The sequence below is a fragment of the Aricia agestis genome, chromosome Z (assembly GCF_905147365.1).
Source record: "Aricia agestis chromosome Z, ilAriAges1.1, whole genome shotgun sequence".
Lineage (NCBI taxonomy): Eukaryota > Metazoa > Arthropoda > Insecta > Lepidoptera > Lycaenidae > Aricia > Aricia agestis.
The window spans coordinates 30649432-30673050 of record NC_056428.1 but is presented as its reverse complement, the minus strand read 5'-3'; the positions used below and the strand labels follow the sequence as shown (position 1 = coordinate 30673050).

General features: G+C 35.2%; 2 protein-coding genes across 2 annotated transcripts in view; one reads left to right on the top strand and one right to left on the bottom strand.

Moving 5' to 3' along the window:
• Nucleotides 1–8043: 8043 nt before the first annotated feature.
• LOC121738804 (uncharacterized protein DDB_G0272720) lies at nt 8044–16597 on the top strand. The gene is made up of 4 exons (XM_042131053.1): nt 8044–8106; nt 8221–8282; nt 15626–15929; nt 16532–16597. The coding sequence occupies exons 1-3, from the start codon at nt 8089–8091 to the stop codon at nt 15900–15902; spliced, it is 357 nt and encodes a 118-aa protein (XP_041986987.1). The 5' UTR covers nt 8044–8088; the 3' UTR covers nt 15903–15929; nt 16532–16597.
• Nucleotides 16598–17549: 952 nt separating this feature from the next.
• LOC121738805 (mitochondrial thiamine pyrophosphate carrier-like) overlaps nt 17550–23619 on the bottom strand; it is a 13460-nt gene continuing 7390 nt past the window's right edge. Inside the window, exons 3-5 of the mRNA XM_042131054.1 lie at nt 22442–22637; nt 20850–21074; nt 17550–17900 (exon numbers count right to left, since the gene is read on the bottom strand). Of these exons, the coding sequence (XP_041986988.1) occupies nt 17673–17900; nt 20850–21074; nt 22442–22637 (649 nt within the window). The 3' untranslated portion in view covers nt 17550–17672. The remainder of the gene's footprint in view (nt 17901–20849; nt 21075–22441; nt 22638–23619) is intronic.

The window sequence follows — 23619 nt, the reverse complement described above, 5'->3', positions numbered from 1 at the left end:
GTCTCTGAGTGCCATTGTAGGAGTTTATTGATGCCGATATTCGCAATGCCAGAAGCTTCGCGATTGCGTTGAAAGAAATAAACCCATTTGTTGAAGGCCGCCAAATTGTATCATCGTCTAGCCCACATAACATAGCTGACTATTTCGTAAACTACACTCCAAAGCCTCCATGGTCCGGTGGCTTGGCTATCTTAGCCATTGGTTCGATTCCGCGTTAAAAAAATGTTAGAGTTCGGCTCATAAAGTTAATATACCTAGCGGAATAGAGAAACAAAGGCCTGAGCAAGAGAGATGTCACTATCAGTAACACTGCGTGGTAAAAAGAGACGTGTGATACATGACAGCAGCACTCTGTTTTTGACGTCCAGTCGGCACGTGCCGCACGTTGACAATTTAATCTCATAGAATTCATGTTCGATCATGCTTGTGTAAGTGTATACGTATACATATTGATGAAAACCAATTTTGGTTTCGTTTGACAGCTCGAGATTGTTGCTCTATTCCGCTAGGTCTGTATATTAACTTTATGGTTCGGCTACTTGTCTGACAAGTGGACGTAGTTAAGCTGAAAGGACTCAACCCACACAAAGTCACTTTTGAGATATTGGCGTTTGAAGTTTCAGCTTGAATTTCTTTATCAAAAAGTTACATTAACAAAAAAAGTAATTGCTTAATTTAAAGAATGGTTCACACTTTATTGGTCTGTCAATTATTTTTTGTATATTTTGCAATAAATTTCAAGATATTAAGTGAAATGTGGGTTGAGTCCTTACTAATATTCTCAACTTTGTAGGGACAGGTATTTTTTATTTATTTCTCAGAAAGGACTCATAAGTACCCTTCGACTGAAAAATAAGTGATAAAAGAAAATAAAAAAAGTTAAATTAATAAAAAGTTATGTATTTATCAACCTTGATAATTAAACTTTTAAACACACACAAAAGAAACCTTATTAAAATTAAAAACATTAAAAACCACGCAAGAATTCAAGGCGTGAGTGAAAGAATAAGGTAACATGAAAAAACTTCCCGTTTTTTTGCTTAAATGAAGGCATTAGGGCCGGAAAAATTATTTGAAATAGAAAAACTATGAAGATATGTGTAGCCAGATATATTAGCTAGGATATGAAGTAGATAAGTTACAAGTTTTATTAAAATAATTAGGGAAAAAATGAGGTATTGTCCGTATGTTACGAAATGTTACTTGTTCGATTTTTCCACTCACGTCTTCAATTTATTGCACGCAAATTAATTATTTGCGTCATCGTCTAAGTCAAAATCGAGGGTGGGTCCATAACCATCAACATCCTCTTTGATATTGGTGTGTCCCTTGAGATTACTATAGAATGCATGGCTATCTTCAGGTATTAAACTGAACATTGATTGGAGGTCGTCAAGTTTTGCCTGAGGAATTAGTTTACCATGGGGCCAAAGAATTTCAAAATCTTCTTCGGCAAAGTGCATTATAGCACCCTTGTTTTTTTTCGTCAAATCTAGCTTTTGACTATCTCCAGTTTCTGATATCATTGTTATTAAAAATAGGTCTTCTTTTTTTAATAAAATATTTTTAGTTTTAAGCCAATTCACTTTATCTTTGTTTGTACATATTTTGCGGTTCACTATTTTTTTTTCTATTTTCTTTGTACTCAAAAAATCTTGAGTCGTCATTCTCGTAACGTGAAACGGTTTTTCTTTTTAGCGATTTTCATGAGTTTAATATACTTTTCTACATTCGCTCGTGATGCTTACGTACACATTTAATTTTACTAAAATCAGTGTCATTTGGCAAAAAAGAATGACCGGACTCTAAATATTTGAAAGTAATTGTTTTGAGATTTGGGTGGCTGTTAAGTATTGAACCTGTTTGAGTCGTTTTAGTTATTTGATAGAATGACATTTCCAATCGAATCTAAATATTTAGAAATGATCCAAACGGTTTGAGTCCATTCTGATTAATCAACTTTAAGGCAATACTCCTAGAAATACCATTACACAGAAACAACTCAAGTGGACTGAGTTCGTTCAGCTAATTTATTTAGAGTTCTCTTCATACTGTGGGTTGAGTCGGGGGGGTAAAAAAAGTAGTTTCCGTGTATATTTTAAAAATGGGGTTTTCACTACATGATAGATTCGACCCTCAGCAGTACGATGGCATACTTAACTCAATTTTGCCCATTTTGTGGGTTGAGTCCTTTCTGCTTAACTACGTCCAAGTTTAGTATGATGTATACTAAACTTGGACGTAGTTAATATACCTAGCGGAATAGAGAAACAAAGGCCTGAGCAAGAGAGATGTCACTATCAGTAACACTGCGTGGTAAAAAGAGACGTGTGATACATGACAGCAGCACTCTGTTTTTGACGTCCAGTCGGCACGTGCCGCACGTTGACAATTTAATCTCATAGAATTCATGTTCGATCATGCTTGTGTAAGTGTATACGTATACATATTGATGAAAACCAATTTTGGTTTCGTTTGACAGCTCGAGATTGTTGCTCTATTCCGCTAGGTCTGTATATTAACTTTATGGTTCGGCTACTTGTCTGACAAGACAGTTTAGTATGATGTTTTAGATTAGATTCAATAAGATCCGTCGAAATCAAAAATATTGTTGAGTTCTTTTTACAATGACATTGAAATCAACAATATTCTTTTAGCTAAGCGTGACATAATATTGTGATTCGGGTGTCGTTTTTAAAAGCTTTTATTTAACTTGCTCTGTATGTATGTAAGTATGTATGTTCGGGTGAAATCTTGGAATTCAATTTTGAAGTAAATATATTTAACCGATCGAGCTGAAATTTTGCAGGCACGTTTAGTTTGGATGACAATACATGATATTGTATGTGACATCACTCTAAATCCAATATGGCCGACCATCCAAGATGGCGAAATAGTTATTTTCTATGCAGTTCTACAATATGGATATTAAATGAAAGGGCTTTCTGAGAGTTACTCGAAAACGAATGTAATGTCATACTACATCCAATATGGCGTCTCATTCAAGGTAGGGGGATATAGTTATTTTTAATGCACTTCTGCAACATGGGTATCAAATGAAAGGGCTCATTGAGAATAACTCGGAAACGAATGTAATATCATTCTACATCCAATATGGCGGCTCATCTAAGATAGGGGAATATAGTTATTTTTAAAGCACTTCTGCAATATGGGTATCAAACAAAAAGGCTCATTGAGAGTAAATTGAAAAGTCATATCGTGTCCTGCCGTGCCGTGTCGTGTCGTATCGTGTCGTATCGTAACATGATACGTCATGTTTTGATATTACACGACACTACATGACACGACGTGTCGTGTCATGTAGTGTCGTGTCGTGTCGTGTCGTGTCGTGTCGTGTCGTGTCGTGTCGTGTCGTGTCGTGTCGTGTCGTGTCGTGTCGTGTCGTGTCGTGTCGTGTCGTGTCGTGTCGTGTCGTGACGTGTCGTGACGTGTCGTGACGTGTCGTGACGTGTCGTGACGTGTCGTGTCGTGTCGTGTCGTGACGTGTCGTGACGTGTCGTGTCGTGTCGTGTCGTGTCGTGTCGTGTCGTGTCGTGTCAAGTCAAATCCGGTCATTTTTGTTAAGTGATATTTAATTTTTTAGTCGTAACATTAAGTACGATTTCTTAAAGACTTAAATTATTAAATTATATCAATCAGATTTTAACAAATTCTTGAAACACAACAAACTGCAATCAAGCAGACCTAAGAAATTTAGTCAGAGATTTAACTAAAAAACAAAAAATAAATTATAAGCAAAAAACTTTTTGAAAAAAAGCTTTTATTTAAATACTTACTTTAAAAAGAAGAAAATAAAATATTTCCCCTTAAAAATTCTAACTATTAAGTTATAACCTCAATATATCATACAATTTGCATTATTATAAAAGCTTGTCGCTTTGTTAATAATAAACTAGTAAGTGCCAACTTAACTGAGTAAACTGATATTAAGTATTTTTATTTTATTAAAGTAATTAAATGTTGACAGATTGTTAAGTCTCATCATCATCATCATCATCACTACCATAATATTATACCATACATCGTCCCATGGTTATGACTTATGAGCCTAAAATGACCCTGTTATTGGTACTTTTCATAGTCTTTTAGATCGAGACTCGAGTTTCTCAAGCGATAATTGAAAAAAAAAATATACTTAATATTATAAACCTGAAGAGTATGTTTGCTCGAACGCGCTAATCTCAGGAACTACTGGTCCGATTTAAAAACTTATTTCAGTGTTAGATAGCTAATTTATCGAGTAAGACTATAGGCTATATATTATCACGCTAAGACTTATACGACCGAAGAAACTCAGGAAAATGTGGGAAAAACGGGGGAAATATTAGAACATTTTTTTGGCAATATTTGGCACAGATATAGAGTAAACCAAGTGAAGGGAGCAGGGACATAAGAGCTATATTTTATAGGAAAATGTACGGTTACCGTAAAATTCCTAATTTACACGGGCGAAGCCGTATGTGACATCACTCTAAATCCAATATGGCCGACCATCCAAGATGGCGAAAAAGTTATTTTCTACCACAGAATATATTAATATTATACTAAGTAGTAGAAAATACCAATTTCTACGCAGTTCCACAATATAGATATTAAATGAAAGAGCTTTTTGAGAGTAACTTGAAGGTGAATGTAATGTCATTCTACATCCAATATGGCGGCTCATCCAAGATAGGGTAATAGTTATTTTTGTTGCGCTTCTGCAATTTGGGTATCAATATGAAAGGGCTCATTGAGAGTAACTCAAAAAAGAATGTAATGTCATTCTACATCCAATATGGCGGATCATCCAGGATTTATACGTGGGAGAGCCATGCTTCGGCACGAATGGGCCGGCTCGACAGGAGAAATACCACGTTCTCACAGAAAACCGGCGTGAAACAGCGCTTACGCCGAGTGAGTGAGTTTACCGGAGGCCCAATTCCCTTCTCTATCCTTCCCTATTCCCTTCCCTTCCCATCCCTGCCCTCCCCTATTACCCTATTTCCTCTTAAAAAGCCGGCAACGCACCTGCAGCTCTTCTGATGCTGCGAGTGTCCATGGGCGACGGAAGTTGCTTTCCATCAGGTGACCCGTTTGCTCTTTTGTCCCCTTATTGCATAAAAAAAATACGGGAATAGTTATTTTTAGAGCACTTCTGCAATGTGGATATCAAATAAAAGGGCTCATTAACCCTAGAAAGATAACCTACGTCGCAGAGGCGCCCGCGCGGAAAACAAAGTGCTGTCTTTTTTTAATTAGCGGGTGAATCTGTGTGTGCGTTCCGGCCAACTAAGTCGCCAGTCTATCCTTTCGCGGGACGGCTGTTTCATAAAGGTAAGTACCGTGGTCTATTAGTAATTATAAGTTAGACGTGCGCTCGCGAGGCGTATGGTTATCTTTTGAGTAACTTTTGACGATTTATTTTCTTCCTCTATTTTTGATGTATAAAGCGTATTATTGTTTTGTTTTAGGTAAAATATAAAGGGAACATCATGACTATAAACGACGAAATAATATGTCGAATATTGGACCGAGAAGAGGAAAATGAAGACGAATACTGCTACTAATGCTGAGAAAGTGATAGCGAGGCGGAGGATCACCTGTCGGAAGATGTGGTACAGAAAAGAGGGCTTTATCGAAGAACCTCCATCTAAAAAAGGCGTTTCTGCAACTTCTGCACGTATAAAAAAAAATGATGTCCAAAATATCTTGCGCGAAATGCAAAAGTGAAATTTCTGGCGAACACAAAGTTTACTTTTGCTACAAATGTATTTTAATTTTGTTAATTATTTTTTATTGTGCTTTTTAAGACTGATTATACTATTACCTACTTAATTGTAAAAAAAAAAACATGTATTTTTGTGATAATTTGTAAGATTTGTTCCTTTAAACAGAAGACCGTTAGTTTTCTGAGATCTTAATTGAGAATTTTATGATTTCAGTTTAATAATATTAAAAATATTCATAAGTATAAAAACAATGCATTTTATTTATACACATATCATATACTTTTTAAATATCTAAATCAATTATAGATATTTTTACTGTAAAGTATTCAAAATTGCATTGTAAATTTCTGCTCTTCTTAGGCGTATGGTTATCTTTTATGTAAGGTAAAATATGGTTATCTTTCTAGGGTTAAGAGTAACTCGAAAACGAATGTAATGTCATTCTACATCCAATATGGCGGCTCATCCAGAATAGGGGAATAGTTATTTTTAAAGCACACAAGTGCTTTAAAAATAACTTGTTTGTAATAAAATAATATGCTTACCTATACGGGCTATATATAATGCAAAAATAATATGCTTCTGCAATATACAGAATGCAATTAAACCTTCCTGCCAAATTTTTTCCAGGGCTTAGGTATCATTAGGAGAGTCCATTTAACCAACAAAAATTGGGTGTTATTTTTTTATGACGTAATATTTTATCCCATTTAAAATCGTTGCAAAACCGTCACTAGCGGCGCGGGGGAATGATCGGGAGTGACGCGGGGGAATACGCGCGCGCGGGGGCACGTCACGCGCGGCCGACGCATCGTGTCCATTAATTAATGTGTTTTTTAGAATAACTTTCGGCAGCTATTTCTTAACATTTTAGTACGCAGTGATTATAAAAGAAAAAATACATGCATTTTAATTTTTAACTAGGATCAATATATCAAAATTTTGCAGGAAGGTTTAATTGCACCCTGTATAAAATTATATATATATATATATATTGCAGAAGCAAAATATATACTTTTTAAATAATTTTAATTTTTTGATACCCATATCTAACTCGTATCAATCACTACAATAAACGATCATGCGTGCATTACAGCACGTAATGCATGTAATGCTGAATTACCATCTAGGGAGTGCTTAAGTCTCGCGACGAGCTTTTATTATCACGCAAATTGTATAATTATATTATTATATCGAGGTTATAATATAACTTGATAGTTTTTATAAAGGGGACAAATTTTCTCTTTTTCGAGTAAGTATTTATTAAAAGTTTTTGCTTAAGTATAAGTACTTAATTTATTACAATTTCTTTTTTTTTTTATAAAATTTTATACAATTTCTTATTTTTGACTTCGATCATGATGTATTCGAAAACAGAGAGCACAAAGAAATAGAGTCGATAAATTCACGGTACTATCAGAGAAATTGATTCATAGGCAGATGGCGGACCTACGCGAATTGGTCGCATTATGTCAAACTCACCGGACAGATCACGATTAATATTGAGTTTTAAAAATAAGTACATGAAAACAACGACCAAATAACGTAGGTACTACCATCTGCCTATGAAATCACTTCGATGGTACATAATGCCTAGCCAAAAAAAAACAAATCACAGCAAAATTAAATCCAAAATTTTGCACAAACTGGCGCACAGCTATCATAATCGCACAGCTCTTGATGATGAGAAAATTATCTAGGAATTAAACGCCTCAATATAGAAACATAGACAATTTATTGGTTAGTAGTTATGTAATTGCTAACCTACTTACTCATGTGAGCCTTAATAATGATGGTAAAGATTAAAACCGTCGCGTATACGCAATACTAAACTTCATTTTGTAAACCATTTTGAAATTAATTGTAAAACATTTCTAAACGGTCAAGTTAGTTAAAAATTAACATAAAACAGCAAAGCGAATATAAGACCACAAGATACCAATTATAAAAATTACGAAATTATGAAGATGATACCAAAATAACAATTACAAAATAAGAACTTAATACCAGATACGGATTACAAAAATTGCGAAATTTTTGTAAAAATCACATCGCAATCCCATCCGTGTTGGGCACTTGAATTGTTGTAAGTTTAAGCTTATCGTTTCTAGAACCGTTCACCCCACTCGTGGCTACCCCACCGAGTTCAGAATACGCCTCTCTCCTTGGTTTCTAGTGGCTGGTGCGACCATCGCAACTCGGTCGGCCTGCACCGCAAGTAGGGATGAACCAAGGGGCAAGTTATGCAAGTGTTGGGCCCGCAACGCCGTATATAAGCTAGAGGAAGGATCGACTTAAGCAGAAAGCAACCAAGTCTTCAAGTGTAACTATATCAGTCCAGCAAAACTCTTAAAAAATGTACACGAAACTCGCTGTAAGTTTCATAGTAATTTGGTGATTTTGTGAATTAAAGGATTACGTAGATTATGAGGATTCTAAGTAGGAAACACTGAGTGAAGGATTTTAAGGCAAAATATTTTTTTTTCAGGTTGTGTCCCTGATGGTTGCCGCAGTTCTTGCAGTGCCTACTCCAGGAGGCGGCGGCGGACAGTAAGTTTTTCTTGTTGTACGTTTATTCGATCTTGGGCCCCATGCCAAATTTCATCAAAATCCATTCAGTAAGTAATGTTGCTTGAAACAGTAACAAACATCTAAACGTATTTAGTAGACGAACTTAATATGAAAAAATAATATTATAGTATTTAATATTTGGAACAGGAATATAATAATAATAACTATTTCCATCATAATATTACAAACATTTTAATACATAAGTGACAGATGATCGGTGATAATGATAACAAATAATGTTTCATCATCATTCATAAATTAATTATTAAAACATTTAATTAAAGCATCAAACACCTCTTATTGAAGCTAGCATAAACATTTAAACTTTAACTTTTATCTCCTTATGATTGCTATTTCCATCAACTCCTCAGGAAGTAAGAACCGTACCAATTTTCCGGGACCAAATCAATGAAGCCTGACATATAATAGATTCCGCAAAAACTTTTTAAGGAAGAATCTATAATATTAAAAAATTATATAACGCTCATTAAAAAAATTAAGTGATTTCGATATAGACTATAAAATTGTAAATTAACCATCACCTCTCATACGTCCTTGTGATCGTGTTGTTCCGAAATCGGTTACATAAACGCGTCCAAACAAACATCAAAACAGGTGATCTGGTTCGACCAACTTAATGTTTGCAGAAGACTACACATACAGTAGTCCATACTGCCGTAAGGACAGGCCCATCGTGCCCTCTGTAGATAGCAACATAATTAAAACTACACGGCTGTTCTGTCTTCTTTTATTAGTAAGGGACCTAATCTTTATTATTTTTTCTAGACGTACTAACTATAACAGTATTATTAATACAAAAATAATATCTTTGTTAAAGCCACATAGTTATACCATGTTTTACATTATACTTAAGCCTCTGAACAGAAATATAGTCATTATTTAATATGTATTTACTTACATTGTTTTTTTTTATGATTCAACTATATCTATGCAGTTTTAATTTTGCAAGACTGACTGCTGCACTCATTACTTAAATGTACTTAATTAAGTAATTCAAAATTTTGTCATAAGCCCTATACACACCCTAATAATGTCAGTTTACTTTTATGTTAGAAGAGGTTTTTATGTTCTTAGGGACTCATCCTTAACTCTCGGAGTCGTTACAAGTAGGCCAAGAAATTGTGGGTGATTGCTCTTAAATGACACATTACGTTACGGAGGCATATGTCGGAGCGGCAATTTTCAATCACCTTTCTCTCAGTGGTTGAGTAACAACTTTGTTGATACATCGTTCCTAAATAATTAAAGTGTTTACGGTTTGATTTAACGATGAGTGTGTGTGTGTGTTCAATCCGTTGTCATATTTGTTTATTTAGATCGAATAAGCCTGAAAATATTATGTAACACATTTTAATGATATTATCTTACAATTTTATCACAGTCATAGTCCTCAGACAGGGATAAAATTGTAAGATTCATAGTCCTAGTCATAGTCCTGAAGTTATCTATATTGTAGACAACTTTCTGTCTGATTTCATTGTACGTCTGATTAATTTTTTATTATCACATCAACATAATAATATGAGCCTGGCCATAAAACATTTCTATGATATCGAACAGTAGTTGATATTGCGGATTTGAAATCAAGAAACCCGCCAAGTGCGTGTCGGGCCGCGCGCAATGTAGGGAATAGGGTTCCGTAGTACCGCTAGTTTTTGATAATTTTTGTATATCTACTCAATAAATATACATTTATAGCGTGTTTTACACTACTAACAACATTATCTCAGTTATGTTCAAAGGAATTTGACAAAAAGTTCCTCTAAACTTCGCCGAATACATTTTTTTAGTTGATCGACTATCACTCAATAATTTATGAAGTCTTCTTAGCCATGATAATTTTCCTTTTAAATTCTGCATAATATTTGCTACTCCCGTGTTTTTTTTTTACATTTACAGAAACAACTGTAGAAGGGGTCCCCCACCCTTCTACCAGTTGTTTCTGGAAATGGATTCATAGGACTCTAACGATTTTTCCACTTTAAAACTTCGTATTTCATAAATGGATCCCTGAATCGGAAAATTATCTAAGATTACTCGTAATATGTATATTTTAAAAACCTATATACAATGGGGTGGATGATACTCCACACAATGATGGTGGCGATGGATACTCCACACAATGGGGTTGACGCGAAAATTAAAAGCATCCCCGTTTCATGTGTAGGGTAGGTACCATATTTTTTTTAAAGATTTTATGTACCATTTTGTTGGCATTTTCATGCCGATTTGTAAATCGCTGTAGCTGTAGCTTAGTAGGTCTTATTCTCTATATCTATTAGTGAGCAAAACCGCGGACAGATAGACGGACAGACAGACAGACGGACGGACAGACGGACGGACAGACCGACACTATAAGGGTTCCTTTTTCACTACGGAAAATAAAATTGTGATTTCACATTTGGTATAAAAGAATTTCCAAATCTAGATTGCATAAAATTGGCAATTTTTATATAAATACTTACCATTTACCAAAACATAACTATTATCGGTAAATTGTACATGGTTTCGCAACATACAAGCTATTATAATGGCTTATGGATATAATGGTCTTATTTTTTTAAATAATAATTTGAGTAACAATCACGGAGGTATATATTAAAGACTTGATTTTTATATAAAACTTCATTTCTAATTATTGTAATAATAATAATTATTGGAGTAACATTAATTATACAAAATTAAAAACAATATAACTAGCTAATTCTGTTACAACGAGCATTTTGATCCGATGAAAAGCAACTGAAAACATACTGATTTTTTTTAAATCGGTCCAGTATTCGAAAACTATTCGATGCAAAATTATAATAGCCTGAGATGTATTCAAATATGTAAAGCGGAGACTAGTACTGATTAGTTATTACCTAAGGTTCCCTGATAATGTGATAAATAGGGCAAAGATGTTAATTATTGTTAACGTTTAGTGAAAGGCGCTTTCAAAGGCTAAGTTATTAATGCTATTCAACTCCTTGTAATATTACGTAAGGCAGAGTAAACGCTAGCCGTATTGCATACTGATGCATTGCACGTTTATAAGGATTTTTTATTGCCTTCATGTGTTAATCTAGATCAAATAAAGCTTAAGTACTAGAGTTCGCCCAATGGTCGAAATTTGACCTTAGTTTTAACGACATTAGGACTACTATATTTTGTAAAAAATATTAACTTTTATCTTTAAAATATTGAATTATTGATTTTTTTCAACTCTTGTCTCTGGGACTCAGCTATTCTCAGACTGGCCGTGTTACATGCATTGTCTAATAGTAGCTAAGATTCATTAAAAAAACTATAATTCATTTTCAATTTGTCACCTTGTTGTCAACAGACTTCAACCTTAAATAAAAGAGTATAATTCGTACGTATAGGCTAGTCACTCAAAAATCTGTCATTTTTCCTAGTGTGTGTGTTGTAGTGTGTGTAATGTTTTATTTGTTAAAAATATATGAGTAAAGGCTTAATTTCAAAATAATATTAGCTCGATGCACTCCTTCACCATGTAAACTACTCGTATAACTGTGCAACATTTCATTCACCTACGTTTCCCCTTTTTTCGTCAAAAGGGATACAATGTTTTTGGCTCACGTATTAATATATAGATACTAAGTTATGTAGTTTACGGATAATGCATAGGTCCACAGTAGACATGCTAGAGAATATAGAAACTTTTGGGAAGAAAATACGTTTTCTATGCATTCTGTCCTACACAGGTGTATTCTTCTGTAGAAAGAATATTTTTCTATACTCTAGATCAGTGGCTCTTAAACTTTTAGTCATGTTACCAGATGGTTTACCTAAACTGAGGTTGTTTGATAAAGAAAACAAGCGCCACTTTTATAATTATCACTCATTTTTTTTATTTGGCAAACATCTAAAAGTCTACAGATTTTAATTTAATGTGATTTTTGTGACTGCATACTCTTTACTCACTTCTAAATTCTCACATAAATTATTATTAGAATAGCTTCGCGGACCACTTGGAATGCCTTCAGGGACCTCCAGTGGTCCGCGGACCACCAGTTAAGTATCATGACTGCTCTAGATATTATAATTTTCTTTTACTTCTTGCATGCTAAGACCGTTAAACCAGTTGTGGTATTTAATGTAGAGATCCTTTGAGTCCCGAAAAAGGACATAGGACATTTTCTAGGATAGTTTCTATCCCAGAAAATGTACGGTTCCCCGTAATATGCGAATTTCGGTGCACCGTATTAACGGGCAACTAATGACTTAATATTGATATTCGTTTCTGGGTCAGCTTCTTAAAATACCTATTGTACGCTTGTACGATAACAATGGAAGGCTTTCTCTGCATAGGAAAACCCATGATTTCCTCTATCTTATGGCAGTTGTCATGTTTTAATGACGATGTGAGCTTCATTTCTAAAATTTCTGTTTCATTACATAATGCACAATTTACAACAAAAACATTTTTGTCATATTCAAATTAACTGAAACCATTTTTAAGACACCTGATGATGATTTATTTAGAAACCGGTCGTGGTTTTAGTTAAATTAATGAATATTATGGAAAAAGTGCAGGTAATAATTGTGTTTTATTTGTGTTTAAAATGAATTTCCACCATAAAGTTAATATACCTAGAATATACCTAGCGGAATAGAGAAACAATGTCACCATCAGTAACACTGCGTGGTAAAGGTAAAAGAGACGTGTGATACATGACAGCAGCACTCTTTTTTTGACGTCCAGTCGGCACGTGCCGCACGTTGACAATTTAATCTCATAAAAATCATGTTCAATCATGCTTGTGTAAGTGTATACGTTTATTACGTACACATATTTTTACACACAAATGAAACCAATTTCGGTTTCGTTTGACAGCTCGAGATTGTTGCTCAATAGAGCAACAATCTCGAGCTGTAAAGTAAATATACCTAGCGGAATACCGCTAGGTATATTTACTTTATGATTTCCACCAAGAACTGACAGTAAAATCAATTACTTACATCAAAACAAGTTTATAGATATTTGTTTAACTACTAGCTGTTGTCCGCGACTTCGTCCGCGTTAGTATAGTAGATCACGTCCCAAGTATTATTTATTGTACAAAAATATTCAATGTATGTACAGCATTGGCTTTCCTACGATTTTATTATATTATATAGATGTTCCGCGCGGCTTCGCTTGCGTAATTTAGGAATTTCACGCGACCGTACATTTTTCCGCAAAAAATAGCCTACGTCCCTTAACGTGGTCTATTCTTCATGTTTGCCAAATAACATAAAAATTGCTCCAGTAGTTCTTAAGAATCTTAAGATAATAAGCAATTTCATATAATTTCCCCAGTTTTTTCCACATTTACCTCTATTTCTTCGCTCCTATTAGTTGTAGGATAATAAAATATTACCTATGGCCTTTCTCAATAAATAGGCTATCTAACACTGAAAGAATTTTTCAAAATGGACCTGTAGTTCCTGAGATTAGCGCGTTCAAATAAGCCCTTTCAAATAATTTCCCCCCGTTTTTCCCACACTTCCCTCTATTTCTTCGCTCTTATTAGTCTGAGCGTGATAAAATATAGCCTATAGCCTTCCTCGATAAATGGGCTATCTAACACTGAAAAATTTTTTCAAATCGGACCAGTAGTTCCTGAGATTAGCGCGTTCAAACAAACAAACAAACTAACTAACTAACAAACATATATTCGTAGGTAATGGTAAATAGAATAATAAGGTAATGGTAAGACTATATGGCGACTGAAATAATTCTATGCCACTCGGCATAGAATTATTTCAGTCGCCATATAGTCTTACTTAAAATTTAAAATTGAAATGAACAGTTAATTATCTATTAAATAATCCGATCAATACAAATCGTAACAATATTTGGTAACTAATAATCTTTTATGAGCATGTAACCAATTAAATTTAATCCATCGTTATTTAGACAGTAAAAATAATTCGATATAATGCTATGATTTCGTGCTGACCGAGATACAAAAACTAGTTATTAAGTTCTTCCGTAGACATAATAATTATTATTGTAACACTAATGTTCTCTTACATAAAATTCATAAAACATACATGATACAGTAATGTCTTCCAAGAATAAGCAGTCCTACAAGGCTCTGGACGAAAGTATTTAAAAGTATAACTAACGCCATCTTGTAAAGTGTCACATTCAGGGCTGAACGAGGCAGCTTTTTTATATTATCCTTGGCGTAAGCGCCAATTTGCAATGTGGCCGAATTATTAATTACTAGATACGTGGGAAGCCATGCTTCGGCACGAATGGGCCGGCTCGACCGGAGAAATACCACGTTCTCACAGAAAACCGGCCTGAAACAGCGCTTGCGCTGTGTTTCGCCGAGTGAGTGAGTATACCGGAGGCCCAATCCCCTACCCTATTCCCTACCCTATTCCCTTCCCTACTCTCCCCTATTCCCTTCCCTTCCCATCCCTACCCTCCCCTATTACCCTATTCCCCCTTAAAAGGCCGGCAACGCACCTGCAGCTCTGCTGTTGCTGCGAGTGTCCATGGGCGACGGAAGTTGCTTTCCATCAGGTGACCCGTTTGCTCGTTTGCCCCCTTATTTCATAAAAAAAAAAAAAAAGATGACACCCGCAAATCCGTTCTGCCAAAATTCGTTCATCGTGCGGGAACCGTACATTTTTCCGGGACAAAAAGGTCCCGCGGGATTCGAAGATAGATTGTAATATCTACCGGAGGTAAAATAAAATTTTAATGCACAATCACTATACGTTGTTTTCCTTATAATCATCTCATTTTTAATAAAAATACACATTAAACTTGTTTTAGTATTACTTGTAGATGTTAAATAAAATTACTTAAACGAAACAGTGAAAGGATTCGAAAGTTTATTATTATAAGGTACGCACAGTCGCTGATCGAACCTGACGCAAATAATGCCCTCGATGGATTTAAAATCAATCGCATAATGATTTACCTTTGAGTATAAATATTATGCCATCGCGAAATATCCAGTTATGATGAAACTTATATTGGTTGTAGATGAGAATCTATGGCACAAAAGGCGATACACGAAAATTCATAAGAAAATATGTCAACATTTGTAATTTTCATCATCAACCATAATACATTTCCAGCACTAAAAATGTCATGCCCGTACTCTACGAATAATAAATAGTTTTTGTTATTCGTAGCCCGTACTCCATAATCTATAATATTCTATAATTGATCTACAATTTCAAGAAATCTGTCCAGTTATTACAGAGTTAAGCTTTTTCAAACTTTATCTAATAATAACTTAGTATAGACGAACTCATCACTCACTCATAACCTCCTTTCTTTTTTTTTCCAGCAAACACGTGACCATCCACGTTCCGTACAAGGTACACACCATCCATCACCACCACGTGAGCAAGGTACCATACCCCGTGCACCATACCGTCGTGAAGGAGGTACCAATCTACAAGGAGGTACCAGTTATCAAGCACGTCCCCGTGCCCGTGGTCCAGCACGTACCTTACCCCGTCATCAAGAAGGTGGAAGTGGAGAAGCAGGTCTTCGTACCAGTCCACCATCATGAGGAGCACCATGGATGGGAAAGCGAGTCGTTGTCACATGGCTGGAACTGATTTTAGTCAAGTTGTAAATATTTTAAGGTCAGTATCTTCAAAAGCAATGTAATGATTGTGTTTGATATTCTATTTGCCACCAGGTGCCGCTATGGAGCCTTACGGTCTATCGTGTCAAATAGGCATATTATCCTGACAGAATATGATAGCTATATCGTGACATATGACAGTAGTTTGACACGATAGAAGACCCTAACCTAAGGCTACATAGCACCTGGTGGCAAATAGAATAGCAAACATCGTCATTGTACTGACGTACACAATCTCACCTTAGTTCGACTCTGCAGTCGTTGCTGTCAAATATTAAAACTTTATCGATATTTTAAAAGTCTACTACTATAAATATATTCGTTATTCGAATGCTACATGATACTTTATGGAGTAGATAGAGAACCTGCTTAAATCGACAAAAAAATCAGATGAATAATATTATATTCATAAAAGTGATTGGAATAATAATTTAAATGCATAGCAGTACACAATTTAAAAATGAAACTACTCTCGATTATTATAATTCAACGTAATGATATAACAAAGGAATGTTAAAAACGAAAGCAGAGCAGGTTAATGACAATACAAAAAATATTGTATAATATACTCGAAAATAATACAAACATTTTTCTTTACAGGTTTAATGTTACCAGTAGCAGATTATCATCACAGGAACCATGTCTCTGATTTGACAACTTTATTACATACCTTGATGTACAAATAGACTTAGAAGGGTACCTAAAGGTGGGTGCAGATAGATGACTGTGTCCGGACACCGAACCCTGTGATAGTTTGTGTGTGACATGATATTAATTGTGACTGACACACAATTCTAAAATTGTGTCACAGTCACGGTCCTGACAAATCTGCATCACCTTTAGTCAGTTAAAATCTACTACAACAGATCGATCTGTTGTAAATACTCCCAGCTCTTGATATGACGAAAAGCTATATTTCTTTGAACTTAAGGGTTGGTCACACCAGAACTAGACGAAACGTGATAAATGACAAAACGACGTCACGCTCATTGTAAAACGTTGAATTGTAAAATTGTATCATCTTATTGTGTAGCAAATACAGTCCAATTATGAACAATTAAAGCATTTGTCTCATGTCGGTGTGAGCTGACTCTTAGTAACTACCTGACGTCAAACTTTTATCCCCACGTCATACACAAACTACGTCAGAATCACAATATACGTCATACTTCTATCATTTTCGATCTGTGGTTATGTGATAACATTCATCTTTAATAATATTATAATAAAGTTGTCAAATCATACGGCGTAATTGTACAGTTACAGTGTGTTGCGTATCCCTTTTGTATTATTTTTAAGTTACCAAAGAGATTAAAGAGGCTTTTTTTGAGTATTTGCTTGTTTCCTTAAAACACTTATGCCTAAAATTTAACATTTATTATAAAACACACTATGTGTGTTTATTGAATATAAATGAAGGGATCATACCTAATTTAATATTCATTATAATATATTATCTAAGTTGTTTGTGATAAATCTATAGTGTTCCCAGTAAAATGATAACAGCAATAATATTATCTATAAATTCTGATACAATATTATATTGTATCTACAATCTAATACGAAATATTTAAACATGTTTACATTGATGAATTTTAAAAACTACTTTACTGACTTTGATAAAAGTTACAAAAATAGTAGGAGGATAGACAGCAGCAAAATGTAGAGTTCTCGTAGTTCGGGAACCTATACTCAATGTTTTTAGAATTTCAAAAGTTACACCTGAATTTAAGTACCTATGTCACGCATTTTTCCCAAAGTCTGTCATAAGGTAACATACCAGTTCATACGTGGTAAAAGTAAACACCGTGGTCACTTGGGCTTTTAAGAGAGTGACGCTTAGACCTTGGTACAGTCCCTTAATACCATTTGACCTGTAGCATTCGACGATACATCCTAGCAGCTTCTTACATTGGACGACACGTTTTGATGAGGTTGGAGTGAAGTATTGGTCGTTGGCTTTGTGAGTCTGAAAAATAAAATTGGTATTAAAATATATTTGATAGAGATTTGATGACGCTCGTAAGACCGTTGCATTAAAATTCATGCTAAAACCATGTTTTTTTCTGCAACAAAAACTATCATGTTTCCTTTTACATCTCTTAAATTATCTCCATACCAAATTTTAAACGGTTCAGCCATTGCGTGACGGGGTCATAGACAGAAAGACAGATAAACAGACGTTCAGACTGCAGACACTTTCTCATTAATGAAATCATTAGGATAAGGATTTGGTAACTGATCCTACTGGGCACTGTAATGGTCGATTTACACGGGTGACTAACGGGTCGATTTTAGTCACCCGGCAAGTCACCAGTCGACAGTAGTATTCGCAGCAAGCGACCGCTTGCGACTGAGCGTTTGCACGGTCGATTTTAGTTACCAGCCGCATGCGGCCATTGGCCGCACTACTTTGGGACTTGCGACTTTAGCCGCATGCGGCGTAGTCGAATGGCCATTTTTCGCCGTGCGGCGTAAATCGTGCGGCTTTAGTCACCCGTGTAAATCGGCCATAACTATACGGCTATACGTTACAAATTACGATACGCAACGCGATGCATATTAGTTTTAAAATTGCAATGTCAAACGTTCAAATTACGTCTCACTTTTATGCACCGTCACGTTGGGTTTCGTACGTGGGTGTGAACAGACCCTTAGTATTATGTAGAACACGGACTGCTTTGTAAATTGCAATATGATCATTATGATGGTATGTAATTATCCGTTGAGCAACATTTTTTGATTTTGCGGCAGTACAAATAGAGCATAAAGTATGACAAGGCTTTAAATCAGCCTTTCCAAAAGTGGACGATAACGCCCCCTTGTGGGCGCTGAATGTATGAAGGGGGGCCCAGAAAAAAAATGGGGGCGTTGTGTAGAGGCTTGGGGGGGTGATTTATTTCATCAAGATGCATTTTAAATTGAAACAATGGGGGCGCTAAAATGTAATTTGTTCTTAAAGTGGGCGGTAAACAAAATAAGTTTGGGAATCTCTGCTTTATATGAACGAGGGCGGGGGCGCTGCTGGTAAAGGAGAACTGTCAAAAATGACGTTTTTGTATGATAGTAACGTTAGTTCCTTTTTTCGCCACGTTCATTTAAAGCCATGTCGAGCTCCAAGTGTAAACTCTAAACTCAAGAACAGTTTTGCGGCAGGAGTGATACAATCTTTGATTTCCCAACCTTCCCGGACGGGTTGTTCTAAAAGATTTATATCAGTTGCGAAACCCCCACATTCTTGCTACGGTTGCGTTCGGTAGCAAAATGTCAAGAAAACAGAACGCTTCCTAGTTACGTAAGCTAATGGTAATTTACAAATAACAACATGTTCTTGTAAACAATACGACCCACGCTTGTGAACTCCATAATATAATGGCTTCCATTACCTTATTGTTCGAAGCTATGTATGCCTTAATATGATAATATGTAATGTACTAACAAATGTAGCAATTTCGACGGTAAAACGACGCAACTTGAAAATAATATGCAATATTGAATATTGTCAGCAACTTTCACAGTAAAATACTTTTATTTCGAAGAGACCAAACATTTTGACGCAATAAAACCATCCTATGGGCCAGGGCCCAGGCCACAACACTGCGTTACGGCGTCGCATCGCAAAAACAACCTTAGAAAAGCAATGTAGTTTTTTACAATGCGACGTCACAAATCACAACGCAGTGTTGTGGCGTGACCTTAAGCCCCTACTGGGTATTCAAAGTATTTTATACCAAGTCTTATTAAAATAATTTGTTCTGTGATTTAAAATAGGCTAACATTTAATTAGGTAAAGTTCTTTATAGTTCTAAATTTAAATATTATAGTGTTCGTACCCCCCGAGAAATACTCCAAGTATTATTATCAGATTAAGATTACAAATCGTATTTTTAGATTAAGTACAATAGTTATAGTGATTGTGATAAATCATAATAATTTTATTTCAAAAGGGCTTAAAGGTCACAATTCTATGCTCTGTAGCCTGTAGTCTGTTCTAAGTACTGTTTAATAAGACTGGTGCTTTGTGGCCTTTTCGATAAAATCAAATTTCTTTAACTGAGAAAATAATAATATAGTATTTACTTGTTAAATAGTATTCACCATATATTTTATCACACTAACGTCAACGTCTATACGTTACATTATTACATATCCTGTCATACCACAAAATGGTTTTTCCAAAACCATTTTGTGGTATGACAGGAATATACCTAGTGGCATAAAATTTAAAATAGTAAAGTCGGGGTCGGGGGTGCAGACTACAGAGAAAAGGATCACTGGCATAATAAGTGTTTTTTTTTTCAGTTGAACAAAAAAGATTATTACTTGAAGATAAAATCTAAATTACTTTGTAATTACAAAGAAGTAATCATTATCAACTGGAATGTAGGTACGGTCTAGGAAATTATTAGTAATTAAACTATTACCTCCTGTGACTTAGAAAGTTTAAAATTGACTAAGATTGACTTTAATCAGTATAATACGTAAGTAATACACTTCCTCTATCTATAGCTAGGTTTAAGTACATGCATCACACCACATCCTAAATGTGTGATGTAGAGTCATCAATAAATATCAATAATTCGAATATCTTCCTACTACCGTAAGGTAATTGTCGTTTCTAAGCCGAATAAAAAAATAGTAGGCGGTTATAATTTTTTTGACCAGTTCAATTTTTTTTCATAAACCTCTCATTCTTTTATAATTCTCTTATCTTTAACTATACAAAAATTTTAAATTGCTATCGAGAGCCAGAGATTAGTAGGATCCTGATGGTGAAACTGTACGACAGTAAGTTATACAGTTTATATTATATTAAAATAACAAAATGGATACTGGATAAATTAAAATATCTATTGTAACAAATCATTCACAAAGCTGGACCCACTACAATATCAGTCGATACTAATTATCACTTTACCGCGATTTGCAGCCTTCTCCTCGCCAGGTCCAAAGGATACGTGACGATTTTGGACACCAGACCCGCCGCGCCTGCTGCAACGAACGTAGCAACGACCAGGTGTTGACCATTATGGGCTTCTGACTCGTGCCGACAGGCGCCAGACTTCCACCTGCAGAAGTTCCTCAACAGGATAGGCTGTACGTGGCTGAACAGCGCAAACGTTATGCCCATTTGAGGGCCTGTCTGAAAAAAAAGTCAATTATTATTTTTAAAATGAGAACGTCGATTTTGAAAAGCCCAAACATTATAGTACTCGAGTTAAAATTTAACTTTTTTGTAGTTTAAGAAATATCAATATTATTACGAATCATATTTTAAATGTCAGCCTTTGTCTAAATAGCTTTACATACTTATAATATAAATTCGAAAGTATGTTTGTCTGTCTGTCCCTCTGTCTGTCTGTGTATTACCTCTTCCACCCAAACTGGTATGGAGATACTTTGATCCCGGCAAAGTATATAGGAACAGGGCTGTAGCTAAAGTCAGATTTGAAGTAGGGCAGCATTGGTTACAGGTAGGGCGGAAGTAAAAAAAATCATAATTGATTGATTTTCTTGGGTTTTTTGGTATTTTTAAGGTAGGGCATTATGATTTTAAGGTAGGGCATTGCCCCACGATGCCCCCCCCTAGCTACGGCCGTGTATAGGAATTTTATCCCGGAAATTCATTCGGTTCTTGCGTGATAAATTAATTTTGGCGCAACCCACTTGCGGGCGTCGTCTAGTCTTATGATAATTATGTATCGTTTACAGTTGAATTAATTCTCCACGACGCGACGTTATCAACATGATAGTACGTCACGGAGGGAACAATCAAATGGCTGCCGCTCAAACATGGCAGGCGCATCTGATTTCTCCATTTCGGTCACAATGGCTGGTTATCTGTACTTATCAATGCGTACACGCACGTCACACAATCAGTGTTAAAGTGAACAATGATATTAACTATGCAATAAACTTAGTTTGTACATACATAATAATTAGCGTCTGTCTGTTAGTGAGGCGCCAAACTTATAGAGTTGTTACTTGCTAACCAAGGTTGTAATATAATAACATTATTACATAGTAGGTACTTACATACATAATATTACACTAGCTATTTGACCGAGCTTTGCTCGGTATTCAATAAAAAACGAATAAAATGATATTTTATAAAAATGATTTATAGCTAGATCGATTTATCGCCCCGAAACCCCGGGCTATATACTTAATTTCATGAAAATCATTGGAGCCGATTCCGAGATTCCAATTATATTTATACAAGAATTGCTCGTTTAAAGATATAAGATTTAAAGATATAAGATAACCAGCTATATTAGGTATTTGTTGAAATTGTTGAATGTCCCTAAAATCGTCAAATTCTTTATGTATCCGGTAAATAATCCCAGATTGCTTTAAATGTTGTCGAGTTTACCACTACAGTCTATTGCAAAATAATAAATATGTTCTTGCTCAGAAATCTCAAAAAATGTTCAGGATTTACATTGTTCCTAGTCTATGACTTTTCAACACAATCTACATACCTTAACAGGCGATAGAATGATGACTTGCCATTAAAATTCCAGTAAACCAGCCTTCGTAGAAAGCCAGCAAGCCTCCCGATCTGTAGACCGCTTTGGCGCCATTGTAGAACCCCCTGTACTGCTCTTTGATAAGGATCTGACGGACGCGGATAACGTCCAACGGTGTCACGAAAGTGGCGACACAGCACCCAGACCAAATCCCACATAGGAACTCGCCGAGAAATCTGTAATTTTAGCTGAGGTACAGGCTACAGCTTATGGATGGGGCGCACAAAACTTTAAGATTGATGGGAAAAATGGAAGAATAAGGCTGGCCGCATACACATGTTTTCCGTGTTCAGAAATCCAAATCCATGTAATCAGTAGAAAATACAAAAAAAAAATGCACAGCCGAACAATAAACCTACTCGTTTTTTGGAAGTCGGTTAAAAAACTGGCGCAACGTTCACTTTTTTCCGAACGGAAAGAAATCCAGACGTACATTCCAAGTGCAAATTCGCGCGTGAAATAATAATCTAACGTTTGCGCTAGTCACACGGAATTCCAAATCATAATTCCACATTAGGAAATCGAATACGGAATACGTCTGTACGCGACCAGCATAATGCGCAGCGTTGTGATTTATTATTAAAATGATTTGGGATCCTTACTAAAACTTACCTAACGTAATGCAAGGTGCAAACTACGGAACCCTAAAAAGTGCCCTCTAACGTCTTGCGTCGTATGCGCTGCGAAAACTATTGATGATAGAGCAAAAGTATTTATTCAGTATGTTAAACAATATTATTAAAAGTATTTTTTTTAAATAAACTATTAAAATAATATTATCCTAATTTAAAAAAAAATATTTTCACCCGAGCAATACCGGGACAGAGGGGGAGGGGCGCTATTATTAAATAATATAAAATAATGGGCTATGGCAAAATAGTATGCACATATTTTTATGAGAATTATTATTTGTTATATAACTTCTCCTCTTCAAAAATAAATTAATGTAATAATAAATTATTACGTTAATTTATTTTTGAAGAGGAGAAGTTAGTCCTCTTCAAAAATAAATTAACGTAATAATAAATTATTACGTTAATTTATTTTTGAAGAGGAGAAGTTATATCCTCAAAAGTCAAACAGGTACCTACACCAATATAATTAATTATTTTTTATTGTTAAGTATAATATCAGCTGTTCTCAAAAATTATTGAAATG

What these genes read in the sequence shown, in the direction of transcription:
- LOC121738804 (XM_042131053.1), top strand. An exon ending in CCAGGAGGCGGCGGCGGACA is followed by an intron (nt 8,283 to 15,625) that starts GTAAGTTTTTCT and finishes TTTTTTTTCCAG; the next exon opens with CAAACACGTGACCATCCACG.